The sequence below is a fragment of the Mytilus edulis genome, unplaced genomic scaffold, assembly GCF_963676685.1.
Source record: "Mytilus edulis unplaced genomic scaffold, xbMytEdul2.2 SCAFFOLD_1701, whole genome shotgun sequence".
NCBI lineage: Eukaryota > Metazoa > Mollusca > Bivalvia > Mytilida > Mytilidae > Mytilus > Mytilus edulis.
The window spans coordinates 5,227-21,873 of record NW_027267805.1 but is presented as its reverse complement, the minus strand read 5'-3'; the positions used below and the strand labels follow the sequence as shown (position 1 = coordinate 21,873).

Below are 16,647 nucleotides of genomic sequence, written 5' to 3'. Positions count from 1 at the left end.
AGTTTTCCATTTATTTAAAATAATGTTAGTGTCAGAGCAAATTGAACCATCTTCTAGTACAACTTCCATGGGTATGGTCTTCTGTCTTTCACGTCTGACACCAATCTTGCCAATGGTCTTCCAAAACTCCCTGGGGTCCTAGTTTGTTTATCAAAAAGTTTATCTTGACTTCGGTACCAATATTGCCTTTTTGTCTGTTGACAATTTTTATCAAAAAGTTTACGTTTGTTTACAAATATATGACGCAAATTCTTCTTATCCTGGTTATGACCTCTATTCCATTAACGTTCGTCTTCGCATACTTCATTCCAGAGCGCAGTGTGAGATTATCGTTCCACCAGGGTTTTTTTTCAATTTCCTACGTTTATTATTAAGACCATTCAAGTGAACCACTTTTCGTCCAGTAAGTTTAGAGTTCATTTCGTCATGAATAATTGTGACCAAATCATTATATTTATTGTCCATTTCTTTCTGGTAATTCCTGATTATTCTAAGTTCTGTATAAACTGATTTAATTTTCCAACTATTTCGACATCTGCCATCCACTAATTAGGTATATTGCGAGTGTCAAATTTAGTACTTTAATTCGGTAATGGAAGTAACTTGTCGCCGCGGATGCTACTTTGTCATTCAAACATACTGGTGTACTAAAAGTCCAGCATAATAATGAATGGTCAGGTATATGTTTGGGTTTATACTCCCCAATTTTAAATATTCTATCAAATAATTGTTGAGCTCTAATAACCTCAAAATTGTCAAAAAAGGTTAATTTCTCATATGGTACAATGCAGTAATCAACGACTGATGCCCCTCTTGTTGAAACATATGTAAAATCCGTATGTAAAGAGTTCCTTCCATTCAAGATGCAACAGTTAAAATTACTAAGAAAATCACACAAAATATCTCCGTACGTGTTGTGAGTAAAATCAAAAACTTCTCGCTCAGGTAAATTATCAATTCCCGTTATAAAATCCGGTATATCTGCAACCCGACTGTTCCAGTCTCCACATACGTAAAAAGGACTACCATTTGGAATTGTATAGATATCTGATGTAAGCGAATCTAAAAATTTACTAATGTTTACTGACCGTGCAGAATTTTCCGGCGGTAGATAAACCACACAAATATAAAAGCAAGACTCAGTGTTATTTCTTTCGGAATAGCGTATCCATATAATTCCATCAACTAAATCGTTTATTGTAGTAGAATTATAATCTGAACATCATTTCGCACCAATAAACCAACGCCTCCTGATCCTGCTCTAGCACACACGTGTAATTGTTTACGGTTATTTCCTATCCATGTGTAGCCATTGATGACGATACCTGCTTGTCCTATCAGATGAGTTTCAGCTAGACCTAATATATGCACATTACGTTTCGCAATACATACAGGAAGCATACTCTTGTTATAACTATCTACATATTTACTCCACCCGTTTATGTTCCAAAATCCGCAGTATAACTAGTAATGTTTTACCACGTGATTGCTTAAAACCTCCTCGTCCACGTCTGTTACCGTCTCCGAAACTCCGCCCTTCATTTGTGTATTCCCCGTGTCGATTGACCTGTTGTTGATAATAATGATTATGTGTACGGCTGTGTGTAGACTGACCACGATGGTCATTGGCCCGGGACGAATTGTAATCACTATTTACACTGTTTACACTTTCCTGTTTTCTAATCACACGTCCTGATTTAATTGTGTAGTCGTTTTCTTTGCCAAAGGCCTATAAAAATAAACGATTGTTACTATTTATTATCCTTTGCTGTGACGGTAAATCGTTTTTAATAAATACATTTGAAAACTTGGACGAATTCTTTAACGATCTCTTTTCTTTCAGCACTAACTTTTTATGAATTAGATTTTCAATTGAAATTACTACGATACCCGGCCTGTTGTCTGATCTACTAGGTTTTTTAATCGCAGATTTAATTCCAATATTTGCAAGTTTTTGGCCATCCTTCAACAGACCAGTAACTTTTGACAATAGTATCGAGTTATCATTTTCTTCCCGTTTATTGAAGGGTAGATTTTTTACAATAACATTTAAATGATGTAGGTCAACCTTACTAGAGGGGGGGCAAGAGGTTTAACTGTTATGCTGTTATGGGGCAATTTAATTCTTTGTTATCTGTTATTTTGAAAATATATTTGCTGTTAGCTGTTATTGTCTCATTCTTTGTTAGCTGTTATTGGGCTTTTAGTTTTTTTGTTATCTGTTATTGTGATAATGTATTTGCTGTTAACTGTTACTGAAAATTGAAATGTTAGCATTTTTTTTTTGACAGTCAATATTCGGTATAAATTGAAGATCATTGGACATTGGGGGTCTACCACTACTAATATGTTTGTCCCGTATTCAGAGAAGGATTCCATTAACATATACCCATCTGAGAAGTGAGGTCCAGGATAATTCAAGTATATCTTATGATTATCCTTTGTAATAAATTCCATTTTTTTTTATGAATGTGTATTTAGAATTATCTTAATTTTTTGTATGAGAATAATGTTCCTTGTTTTCCCGTACGAACATATTAAATTAAAATAATTCTTAATGGTCCTAATAGTAAAACCATAGACTTCAAGGTGCTTCCTGGATTTTCGTTTTCAACAATTGATAAGGCTTTCCAATACAGAGGTTGATCAAAAGTTAAGATCGCTGTTATGTCATAACGCTTTGCTTGGTTGGCGACGAAGTTCAATGTAGATTAAATACATGTCATGTCCGAAGCATTCAAATCTATCATAGGCAGGAATGAAACTGATGATTTTCCTGGGTAGTCTCCCGTCTGAACCATCTGCATGAAGCCAGACCACATTGGTATTGGATACTTTAAAGGCCAAACAATAACCGACAGCAGATCAAGACGGAAAGTCTTATCCAATGTGTTTAGGTTTTTCAACTCAGCATAACTTAATTCAGCCATACGATCTGATTGAGGTTTGTAATATTTGATTTCTATCTTTGCTAATGCCTTTATTTCATCAGTAGAAAAAGCTATTCTAGGAATGGATTGTGTTCTCTTCGTACCAGGCGTAATTCCAGCTATTATGCCCATGCCATGAAAAGTGTTGAGGCCATCTATCGTTCTTGTGTTGTGGTCAACGTTATCTGCTACAAATTGTACAAAGCTGTTGCTTATATCACCTGGAAGGTCAACTCCTTGTACATCTGCAGCACTTGATTCAAACTTCTGGACTTCATAGTATGAGGAACAAAATCCTAAGCTGTTCAATGTGGACACAAGAAATCGTGAAGCGAAGTTGAGATGCACCTGTACTCCTAGACCGAGTTGAAGTGGTGTTATAAGTGCTCGAGGTCGTGAGGCTTGCATTACTGCTTGTCCTATGGAAGCTATTTTCACTGATGGGTCTTTCTCAGAAAATATATTAGAAAGGAATAACAGCAGGCTTTCGGGTAAGTATGATAGATTATTATCAACTGATGCAATGTTGGCTGGAGTTGGATAGATAGACTTTGTGGTATCTACAGATCGGATGTCGCTTTTTATCAGTTTGGCAGCTGCTCTGATCAAAGCTTTCTTTTCGTCATCTGGATTTAAATTGCTTGGTCTCTGGTAATAGTCCTGGAGAATACAAGTCACGGTTTCTCGTAGAGTTACAACACTTTTTCTACCTGGTATGTCTGTAATAATGATTTCGTCTCCAAAATACATTTGGCTATAAGCATTTCCATCACACATCTCGTCCATTTTTTCAACAAGATCTGATATAGAAATCTGTTCGTCGTCATGATGTTTAAGGAAGTCGACTATTTTGTAGAAGCCGTCTTCTTGCAAAGCTGGCCTTCCTCTTTTGTTTTCAGGCTTTGCGTCTGGTGATATTGGAGAACGAAATACAGGAGTATTTTTGCACGTGCGGAAGTTTACACTACATGCCTGGTGATAAACAGCATCCTCGCTGCATGGAGGTCGCTTACGCTCTCCAGTCTTCCGCGAACCTCGGCTGCCTAATCATCATTTCGGAGATCACAAGCATCTTGTATGCGACTATCAAAATCATCAGTTCGAACCTGAAATACATTTTTGTCTTTTTTCTTTGAGTTCGTTGCTTCATTTCCACAGAATAAACAATGATGTTTAAAATCAAAATGGGACTTTGATCGTAATTTTGGAGTATTTGTATTTATTTCTCTCAGAACAAGTTTTTCTTTTTTGTATTTCTTTATGTCATTTGGATTGGTATATGTTTTCCTGCAGAGTTGATGGACAAAATTACCCTCTAATGCGGACAAACAGTCTCCTCTTTCCTGGCTAGCTTTGATGATTCCAAGACATCCTTTTTGTCGCAATTTGATCAGCGTTGTTGGGTGGTCATCTTTTAGGCACACAATACATTTCTCCATGGTATAGATGTAGCTGAAAAGAATTAGTTCACACATCATTTGTTGTTGCATATTTTAATCATTATATATATGTCATATAACATATCAATACACATTAAAATATTATTCAGAACAACAAGAATAAACAACATCGACTCTAAATGAATAATGTTTTTCTTGTCCCTGTGATGTTTCTTTTTTAGTGTGTCTATACACTGTAATTCATTTGTCCATTTCTCAATTTATTATGAATTCTAGCACTACTGAAGATAATGAATTATTTGAAAAGTGTCATAACGGGTGACAAGAGAAGTTGAATCAATAGGCTTAAATCGCGACAGAGAAAACGAAAAGGACATTGAGACAAACAAGAAAAACTATACAAAGTACACACAGAAACGAGCAGCTTGAACTTAAGTACAATATTTATTATAAAGTATTAAACAAGTATACTATGTTCGATGTTTTCCCTACTTGGAAACTTTCGATTGTGTTTTATTGTAGCATATTCTGTACATTTGTTTAGTTGACCATTCATTTTGAATTTGGTTTAAATTGACTTTTGGTAGTACAAGATACACAAATATTTTTGACTCCATTGTGATAAAATATTTTCATTGAAATAGGAAATGCAGAAAAATATAATATATTACCTGATATAGAAATTATCCGTGTGCTAAACAATTAGCACAGTGACTGTGGTTAGCATGGTTGGCTCCAATAAAATCATGACACTGAACAGGTTTTCTTCAAGTGAATTCAAAGCTGAAATAAATTACAAAATAGTTCATTTTCGACAATTATTCATTAATAAAGGAAGAAAATAATTATTTAAATTATTTATTTGAAGAAAATGCAATAGTAGGTAAGAATAAATGCTTTGGCTATAGTAATAAGTTCAAAATCGACAAAATTGCAATTATGACTATCCATTTTTGTTAATTTGGCGTTCCATACTTTTTTGTTTTTCGTTAGGGACGAGTCTTACTACGTTCCTTTAAATTATTTTTATTGCTATATTTTGGACTTTATTACTTTAAATTTAATTGATTTTATGTAAAGGTAGTTGATTTTATTTATTTTCTTTGAAATAAACAAAAATATTAGCGATGTTTGGCGTTTGACCTGCGTCAAGAACTTTTGTATGTTTAATTCATTTCTTGACGCATTTCCGAATATCTAAATACACGTAAAACATAAGTGTATGTTAAAAAAACACTTACCAGCATACTTTTATAATAATATTAATTTATTTTAGCGATTCTTTCAGTGATATCATCTTCTCAGTTGTTTCTATAAATTCACATATGTAAGAGTCTTCTCCCTTTGTCAATATGGCGGACCATTTCTGACATGAATCGGTAGGCACAATTCACCGATATTTTTATTTTCAATTTTCACCGATTTCCGACCGTACGATTTTGTTAGACTTTTTTAACAGTAATGTGCTATGATAATCTCATATGATATTTAAAAAAATCTTTTCTGTTGCAATTTGTTTAGATTGATTCTGTAGACAGACTAGACTATTAGTCAGCCACGGACTTTATATTAAAGCTTTTGTTTATGCCTCCATGAGAAAAGAAACACACGAGGTCCGGATTCAGATAAAGAAATGTGACCCGCAAAATCAAAACAAAGTAAAGATTACATTTGCTGTTTGCTTGTGCAAAGCCGGGTAAGTGTAATACTAAATAATGCTAAATACAAAAATTACAGATCAGCAAATAAAATATGTGGATATATTTATCCTACCTTGATACAGACTTCCTTTTCTCTTCATCCTAGATTCACACATGTTTTGTCATAATAAAAAAAATCCTATTTTGTCCCGTGTCACTTATTTAACTCAGCCTATTATGTCGCTCATCTGTGTTAATTTTTTCAAAGTCAATGCGTTTACGAAACACTTTCATATGGTTGCATTTAAGGCACTATTTGTCTCATTAAATTTGAGAGAAAACACAATTAAGACTGAAGACACTGAAGAATGCAACAAAACAACACATTCCACTGTCACATGTGTACTGCATTCTATACACATATTGTCATGGAGTACACAAATACATTTAGAATTTACCGCCAATCAACTTCCACAAAAGTGGGTAAGCCAATCAGAAGCTCTTTGGACGAGTCTACATATTAGAAGGTGTTAATCAACGTTAACAAAAATTATGAAAAGCTGAAATGTCCAATAAATTAATTTACCAACAAAAACATCGTGAAAAAAATTACAACGAATTTATGATCATGAAGTAAGACAACTTGAAAACTCACCGAAAGTGGCAAACGTATATGAATTAATGTTGTTGGTTTTTTTCACTTGTCACGCAATTTTATGAGGAAATATTTAAATTGATATCAAACTACCTGTATTCTCACTCGTGGTAAAAAAAAAAAACTTTTCCTTGACAGCATGTTTCAACGCATATAGGACCAAAGTCATAATTAAGGTAGGGAACAAACTATTGACGTTCCCTAGTTTGGGTCCTCTTTTTCAAATCCTTACCTTCATGTCCGGCGATATATAACCTGTCTGATAACAGGGACACGTCCCGGTGACGTATATATTTTTTTCTTTCTACAAATGCACAAAACTGCTTATATATATATCAGACAAATGGACACATTCTATGAATCAGATATATAGGGGACTATAGTTGTATTACCCAGTCTGGTGACTTTTACATTTTTTTTTTAACAAAGCACCAATTATTTTGAAAATAGGGGGGGGGGGGGGGTCTTTGGCAAGCCGACTTTTGGAGTTAAACTTGAAAAATGTCAATGCACTTACCGACTTACCGAAATCCGCCTAATATTTCAATAAGATGCCCTGATCTGATGATGTTTTTTGGTTTGCTTTCAGATTGTCTGGTACATGCGGTCATGTATCCGCTGTCCTGTATCAGCTTATAGAATGGTCTCAGAGGTACAAACAGAAAGACAACTCATTACGTTGTGAGAAGAAGATTAATATCGATGACAATACTCCCTTGCACTTCAAAACAAAACACCTGGAAACCACCCAAAAAGAAATCGCTGTTACCTAAAACATGTATAGCTGACTACACATTTCACAAAAACCTATCTGTATGGGAGAAACAGCCAACAAAACGCAGACAAAAGCGGGATTACAAAACATTCAATTCAGACCCTTCATTAACTGAAGACAAAATAACAAGTCGTGTACAGAATGCAATTGATAAATTACAACTGTCAGACAGAGTTTGCCGTGTACAAACAATATTGCAGCTTAAATATGCCAAGAAGGAATAAATTTGTTTTTTAACAACACGATTCTGTTGTAAATTATGTACGTTTTTGTGTATTTTAGTTGCCATGTGAATAAAAATATGTTCTCGTGCCAACAAAGAAACAGATATTCATTCTGACCGGCCAACCAATACCTATATAAATGTAATAAGGGTTCAGATCTTCTTTTTTTTTTTGCTCATTGTTGAAGGCCGTACGGTGACCTACAGTTGTTAATGTCTGTGTCATTTTGGTCTTTTGTGGATAGTTGTCTCATTGGCAATCATACCACATCTTCTTTTTTTATATTTCAAATGATGCTAATGCTGACTCGTTATCATGCATAGTACAATTCATATTTAAATTTCACTCAAGTTCTAAATTAAATCATCCGGCAAATGACTGAAGACATTCTTTAATCGAATGTAAATTTATCTGTTTCATTATTTCCCTTTGCTGTTGCTGATTGCTATAATATATGTATTTTTTTGCTCCGTATCTGTTTGCCTTTTTTTCTTTTCTGATATTTTTTAATATATTTTCGTAAGTGTTTGTATGTATGTATGTTTGTTTTGTTTGTTTGTTGTTGTTTATCTAAGCATGATATATTATTTGCTATTCATTTTCACTTTAACTGTACTGCAAGTAACTATTTCTTATGACCAACGTTTTGGAGACTGCATTCTTAGTATTAGCTAATTATAGACAAAGATTTAAGTTTAGAGTTATATCTTTTTAATGTTTTGGATTTTAGATCTGCAGACTAACAAATGCTGTACACTTCATCGGTTTCAATCTCCCCTTCAATTAACAAATTCGACTAACCCAAGCACCAGCTCTTCGTCATATTCTCTGACGTCAATCTCAGGAATGTCAGGGTCACCGTCGCTGACGTTTTGTTTTGCAATGGCTCAGCGATGTAGAATTGTTCTATGTTTTCCTCTGTGTTTTCTTCGTTTTCATCTAGTTGTAAAAGCTGTTTGCAAAATTTTTCAATGAGCACTTTACGGCGAGAGACAAGTATTGGATCTGCAGCAGTGACGAATGAACGTTGGAAATTTGTAAGGTAAGCGATGTTTAGACCGAATAATCTGTCTCTTGTGTGGGTACATTTGTCATTTCATATTTTCTTTTCATCATTTGGCTATTTATTATTTTTTTTTTTTTTTTTTTGTGTCCAACACGGAGACAGAAAGTGCTACTATCAAAAAGTAGTAGAAAGCCTACAATTTGTATGCAGTGGATTTTCAGGGTTTTGTTGCTTCCCCAGTGTTGCAAACACCTACCGATCGTTTGTTTATGGATTATTCTACATATCCGACTATGTCTCGATGTTTATTCTCCCTCAGAAAAGCCCCTATTATCATATTTGTTCCACAGGCGCTTGGGTCTATGATACAGATTTTTTTTTTTTTTTTTTTTTTTTTAAATATTCAATTTTCTATATTTATAATACATATCTATCACTTCTGGCATGTCTCACCTAGTTTCGAGTGATTTAAACGACCCAGAGAAAATACCAAATTTTACTATCCATACTAAGAAACAAAAAGGCAACTAACTCGACGCCATTTTTCTGCTATCTATAATAAATAGATTGACCTACCTGGATTCCCCAACGATTTCTCTGGGAAAACGTGCCTTCCTTGTCGTCAGATCGCACACATCATTGATATTTATCAAATTGGTATTGTTCGTAACATTTTTAGTCCATCTCCAGCATATAATAAAAAGATTTAAACTATTTTGACTATTTTCAAATTTACGTGCCCGGAAGTTGATTGTTTTTCCCGAACTTTTGTCAAAGGGAAGTAATATTTTCCCGGACTTTTTCGGAACATCTCTCCAAGTACGTAGGAAAATAACAAAGTGATACGATGACTTTCGAACTAATACTATATGTTAACAAACAGATATGATGAACAACGAACAAAATCAAGCCCCTAATTTGATGGTTAGTGGTCATAATCTTTAATTTTTCAAAAATCACACAATTTTGATTTTATGTTAGAAAGGGGAACTACAAAATTTGGAAATATTGCCCCCCCCCCCCCTTCTTTTTTTTTTTACATGACCCATGTTTTGTAATGATTAAAACAAAGTCGATAACATTTTCGTGGAAAGAAAATAATAGTAAATGTCCTCCCCCCCTTTTACACCAAACAAATAAAAAATATCAGATCAAATGGTCAATGGCTTAATTTTTTTTAATTCCTCTCACAAGTAAATTTTGTGTGATAATCTGTATATTCATAAATTATCATGAATCAATGTTCTTATGAGTAACTTCCTTTGGTTGAATTGTCATCATTCAGACTGAATATGAAGATTCTTTTCCGGCAATTGGAAATTTGCGCCTTTTTGTTAAAAGTTCGGAAATCATCGTATCACTTTATTATTTTCTTACGTACTTGGAGAGATGTTCCGAAAAAGTCCGGGAAAATATTACTTCCCTTTGACAAAAGTTCGGGAAAAACAATCAACTTCCGGGGCACGTAAATTTGAAAATAGTCAAAATAGTTAAAATCTTTTATTATATGCTGGAGATGGACTAAAAATGTTACGAACAATACCAATTTGATAAATATCATGATGTGTGCGATCTGACGACAAGGAAGGCACGTTTTCCCAGAGAAATCGTTGGGGAATCCAGGTAGGTCAATCTATTTATTTATAGATAGCAGAAAAATGGCGTCGAGTTAGTTGCCTTTTTGTTTCTTAGTATGGATAGTAAAATTTGGTATTTTCTCTGGGTCGTTTAAATCACTCGAAACTAGGCGAGACATGCACAGAAGTGATAGATATGTATTATAAATATAGAAAATTGAATATTTAAAAAAAAAAAAAAAAAAAAAAAAAAATCTGTATCATAGACCCAAGCGCTTAGTATGGATAGTAAAATTTGGTATTTTCTCTGGGTCGTTTAAATCACTCGAAACTAGGCGAGACATGCACAGAAGTGATAGATATGTATTATAAATATAGAAAATTGAATATTTAAAAAAAAAAAAAAAAAAAAAAAAAATCTGTATCATAGACCCAAGCGCCTGTGATTTGTTCAGCTCTGATTCACTCCACTTTAAATATCAATGGATTCCATTCATAAATATTCTGACCAATCAAAATCACTTTCTCATTTTCATGGGAAGGGAGATAATTTGATCACATGATCGAAACAGAAACCATGATTGTTTACAATGCACATGCAAAAACGTAAGATATAAATCAAATGAAATAGTATTAATGGCAAGTCAGAAACCTGCTGACAGCTGTAATGACAGTTGCAGTATCTGTAATGACAAATTTGTTTATCAAGTGAAAAGAAAAAGATTTGATAGAACAAGCATTGACAGTAAATTACATAGACAACCAGAAAAAGTGAGTGATGTACTCGAACACTTTATTCAGTTAACCCCAAATAGGGATGAAAAGGCATACATTTGTTCTAGTTGTTCTTCCAAAGTTTTCAAATATGGACAATTACTGTATTCCAAAGAAGAGCTTAGAACAGTAGCAGATAGTTCAACTTACATTGGGAAAAAAATATTAGTGACATGTGCATCACCAAGAACTCCTAGCAGATACAGGACAAAGAAAACAATGTGTCCGAACTACATGTACTGTTACCCCAAAACATACAATGAAACAATTTGTCCAATCGTCGAAAAAACTGCAATTGAAAGGCAAAAAGCATTCCTCTTTTGGATATAAAAGAACTGCTTCAATTTATTTATCAGCTAGCAGATACTCTAATGTTTTAAAACTTTGATTAAAAACTCTAAGGCTGCAAGAACAGCTTTTAAAAATATTATGGTCGGTGAGATAAAAAAAGAGGTCTCTGAGCTTTGTAAAGCAAAGCATGATACAGTGTGGCGCTCTGGCTCGAAAAATGGCATCAATGCTTTCAATCAATTTTCATGGGACAGTGCAGTAGAAGAAACAAAAAGGATTTGTCCACTGTTAGTAGCAGCTGTGTCATCATCTTTGTCAAATAACATCAATCTACAGAGAAAGTTTGGAAAAACACAAGTGTCTTTACTGCCAAATTTAGGTTGCATCCTTGGACAGATTGTCTTCGCAAGGAAACCCTACACAATGAAATTTTTACAAGAAATGATTGGGCTGCAGATGTGGATGTCTGGAACCTCCAGAAAGGTAAAAAGTCCAAAATTATAACAAATCAGTCAAACCTGTGTTAAGACAAATGTCAGAGACTAGAATTAGATAAAAAAAAAAAAAAAAAGTGTTTAAAAATGTTCAGCTCAATTTGAGACTGTCTGAATTTTTTTTATAGTTATTACATATGTACCACCTCAATGTTATTGTACAATTATTTTTTGTTTGTTACACAGGTTAGGCTGTATTGCAATTTGGTTTGATATGTCCATAAAAATTGAATTAGAACTAATATGCATGTTGTATTGAACTTTAATGAAACCCAAAATTGGCATGATAAGTTTGAGAAAAATAGACAGTACAATATATAACATATGGAAACAAGTCATACACAGAGCTATCCCCCCCTTATTTTATCAAAATGTTAAAATTCAGTGCATTTTGTTTGAACTTGGAATAAATCATTTTGATTTAAAACTTTGAAGCAAAAAACAAGTACATTACTTTTTTATAAACATGTAGCAATGAGATATCTAATGAAACATTAATCATGTTTCTCATTAGAAGGTATACAGAATTCACCTTATTTATTGTGATAAAAAGACACAGGACCCAATCACAATCACTGATTATCTTACTAACAAATGTTAAGATTTCAACTTTAATGTATGTATGAAATTTAATATAGATGTGTTTTTTAGGCATTTACCCGACTGAACCATTTAGGCATCACGCTAGGAACAGATGCAACACGTGGTGCAGTGGACAAGATAAGGACAGGGGTTTAGTAAAGATCTAACAGAGATGAAAGAGCATTTAACCCGTAACAACAGAGCAGCTGTACAGATACGCAGAAGGTTGTTTGATGAAGAAGGTATCATATGCTAAATTAAATCTATGTATACATAATTTTTTAAAATTTAATCTATACTTTCAAATACACACTTACTACAGACAACAATAAATACAATTGATGCGTTCTTAAAGTGCTACATGTAGCTTATCAATTAAATTTGTACATATGTACTCTAAATTTCAGTGTGAAACTTGCAATCGACTGTAATTTCATAACTCAATATTATTGTTATATTTCTTAAAATTTAAATTCCATAGATGTACTGTTTGCTCAAATTCTGCACAGATTAAAAAAATCAACAAAAAGAAGGTTGGGGGAGGGGGGTGGGGGGGGGGGGGGGGGGGTGTCAAACCCCAGAACTGGATATGACATATCTGTCAAACATTTTTGACATATCTACCCTTATTTTAGCAGTGGACAATACAATTAAATATTTCATCAGATATTTAATTAGTTGACTTTTGTGTTGAACAATTCAATAATCAATTTTAGATGAAGAGGGAGATGGAGAAGGGGTTGCCATTTTGGACGATACTCTACCATATGCAGTAGAAAGTGACAATGAGGATGCCAATCCAAATAATGGAAGAGACGAGGATGCAACAAGCTTTAAATGACACAATTCCTTTTGAAGATGAAGATGAAGTTGAAGGTACATATAAAAACTGTAAATATCATAAAGGACAAAGTTCATAATTTGAAAGGAACAAAGAGTATGTCTAACTTAAATAGAATGTCAAAATTTCACTCAAACATTACTTGACAATATTGGTTAAGGTTACTCTCTTGAGCAGCTATGATTAAAATTTAAAAGTAGCAAGGACAAGTAAAACAGACATTTTGGTAAGTGAAAATTAAGTCCTGTTTTTTCTAGGGGGAACCTTTTTTCTCATGATTACTTTTCATTTTATATATGATTATCTGATAACTGTTTACTGATCATTTGATTCTTGACATTAAATTAATAATTATGATTAATGATAAAAATAATGTGATTGCAAGTATTAAGTAATGCTAACATTAGATTCCAGAATAACATATTAAACTAGAATAAGTTTTTATTTTATATTTTAGCTATTTTAGCTGATGATTTGCAAGAAGCAGTTATGATTACACCAGCTGAAAGACAAGGATTAGAGGAGGTTAATGAAGATTTAATGGTTGTTAATGAAGATTTAATGGTTGTTAATGAAGTTGACAATGAGGTATAATTTTTAAGTCCTATGATGCTGTCGTTGTCAGATTTTAAGCTTACATGACCCTTCGGCGTCAAGAATCTTCTCTGAAACTACTGGGCAAAATACCTTCAAACTTTAACTTAATGTTCCTCAGGGTGCTCTTACTGTAGAATAAAGTGACAGATCCATAAAAAACAGGGGGAGGTTTAGGCAAGGCATGGCATGTTCAGTTGGGGGTGGCGGGTAATTCTCAAAATTCATTTATAGGCTCAACCTCAACAAAAAAGTAACCCCTAAAAAACTATAACTTCAGTATTTAACTTGTGTGATTTGAATGAGATTTTATTAGATGGTCACTTGCAAGAAGAGGAAGGATCATATTTTATAAAGGAGTGTTGGCCCCGACCATTATTGAAAAGGGACCAAAATTGTATCTTTTATAACTTTACTAATAGTTGGATCGATTTACATTTAGAATTTATTTTGCATGAGCTTGCAATTACAGTATATATTCTTTGAGTAATAATATTAAATGATATTCATGCAATAATGGATGGCAATATGTATTGAGCCAAATATGACTTTGATAGCAACTTTGTGTTATTTTATAGGAAGAAGTTCCAGAAAATGAACTTTGTTTATATAGTTTAGTCTTCGACAATGTGAACAAACATTTACATGCAAAGCAAACTAGCAGAGACAAAGGGAACATAATGAAAAATATGGTGCAGGCATATGCGGCTGTTGATCGGATACCAACAGGGCATCTTGATGATAAACAGCCAACACCTGCAGAAGTTGCTGAAATACCATGTACTGTGTTTTAACTAATGAAGAAGAGGTTAAAACCATAAGGTATGAATATTTTATTTGCGACGTGTTTTAATCAACATGAAAAAAATAAAAATTACAAAATTACTGCACACCACAAAGAAAATTCAAAAAGGACAGTCCCTAATCAAATGCAGTGTTTTAATGCAATAACATGAGTCCTAGCGTAAGTTTTATACAGACCCATAGAAAAGGTCCATTACCATGTTTCGTCAAGAGGTAATTCTGTCAGACATTATAGAATACATCTATTTATGTAACTGTTCTTTGTCAGACATTTCTTATAGAAAAATGACACTCGTCTAAACATCAACCCAACAATGTTAGATCTGTAAATTTGCTTTTGCAAATTTTTTGTTTTTCCCTCACCGGAATTCGAACCCATGCTTCTGAGATATCGTGACACCAAATCACCTCATTGTATCCTGTGCGCTAGACCACACGACCATATATATATAAGAATAAGACAATGTGGTAGATTGCCAATAAGACAAATCTCCATGCATGACCTAAAGTAGTAAATATAAGCAATTATGGATCACAGTGCCATATGATAAAACACATTGTAAAGTGTTTGTGACAGGTCAGACTTTTAATTGCATTTTATGTTAGACAATTAGTATAAATAAGAAGATGTGGTATGAGTGTCAATGAGACAACTATCCATCTAAGTTTCAATGTATTTAAAGTTAACAATTACAGGTCAAAGTACAGCCTTCAACTCTGACCTTGGTTAACACTGAACAGTCAGCTATAAGGGTCCAATGATTAGTGTATAACAATTTAAACGGGAAAAATCAGGCATATTTCAGTGAGTCTTTGCTTGCGTAGTAAAAAAATTAGCATAGTACACAAATCAGTTAAAACGTCATACAGTGTCAAGTTAGTGTCCATTGGTATTTTCAAAAACTTAATTTAATTTTTTTCTAAATTGTCAACGTCTTAATTTAAAATTGATTTTGCCTTATATTTCAGATTAGATTATGTACAGCAGGTGAAAGAAGTTTTGGTTGCCAATATTCCTTGCTTCCAGAATTTGGAATATGAAGATTCTCGTGTCCATTTATACGAGCAACATTCATCTAGAAAAAGCAATTTGGTATGTATAAACATATAAAGAATGGAAAGTTGTCTCAATGGCAACAAAACCACATCTTTTTGTGTTTATATTCATGAATATTTCAATAATGTAACATATTTCTTGAAGCAAGGCAAACAAAAAGTTGCATTGCTTTAGTTACATAGTTGTCACGCCTTTTATTTTAATTTCAGATCCCTTTGGGAGTCCTTGATAAAGATGAAGCAAGAATTGCAGAAATGGTTGATATCATGGAAGACTACCACCAATATGTTCCTGGTACAAGAGATGAAAATCCTGTGATAATACCTCTATTTGGAGATGGACTAAGTGTAGAAAGGGGCTTTGATGCTCAAGATGCTCGCATCAATGCAGGTGATCCTTGGCAGCAGTTACAGGGTCTTCATCCATCCATCCAAGAATGGCACAAGCGGGGGAATTTTGCTACAGGTAATATGTTTATTATGTTTGCAATAAGGCACACACTTTAATTATATTTGGTATGAAAAAAACTGTAGAATTTACCAGTCTAGCTTATCATAATTTTTTTGTTATTGCCAAGATTGTTAGAACTTTAATGAGGGTCCTAAAGGGGGGGTATGTGCATTAAAAAACGTGAAATAAAATAACCGTTTTACGATGAAGAGAACATAAAAAAAAATGCTTGCACATTGCTGTTATGAACTATATGAACGGAAGCACTTGAAATAGAAATGGTGAAAAAAAAGCACTTTGGAAGCAAATAACCCTTAACCACCCTCTGAAATGAAAATAAAGCATGAGCATTGTGGGAGACTTGAAATTGTTAGATATGTTAAGTTTTTTTTTAATTGTCTTATATTCTTTATCCATATAAATAAGAAGATGTGGTATGACTGCCAATGAGACAACTCTCCATAAAAGTTAACAATTATAGGCCAAAGTATGGTAGTCAACACAGAGCCTTGGCTCACAATGAACATCAAGCTATAAAGAGCCCCAAAATGAA

General features: G+C 33.5%; 1 protein-coding gene across 1 annotated transcript; it reads left to right on the top strand.

Annotated features, from left to right (window-relative positions):
- Positions 1 to 11,201: 11,201 nt before the first annotated feature.
- LOC139506039 (uncharacterized) lies at positions 11,202 to 16,089 on the top strand. The gene is made up of 7 exons (XM_071295329.1): positions 11,202 to 11,755; positions 12,418 to 12,590; positions 13,065 to 13,224; positions 13,647 to 13,777; positions 14,362 to 14,605; positions 15,557 to 15,680; positions 15,854 to 16,089. Exons 3-5 carry the CDS (start codon positions 13,134 to 13,136, stop codon positions 14,575 to 14,577), a joined length of 438 nt encoding a protein of 145 aa, XP_071151430.1. The 5' UTR covers positions 11,202 to 11,755; positions 12,418 to 12,590; positions 13,065 to 13,133; the 3' UTR covers positions 14,578 to 14,605; positions 15,557 to 15,680; positions 15,854 to 16,089.
- The last annotated feature ends 558 nt before the right edge of the window (positions 16,090 to 16,647 follow it).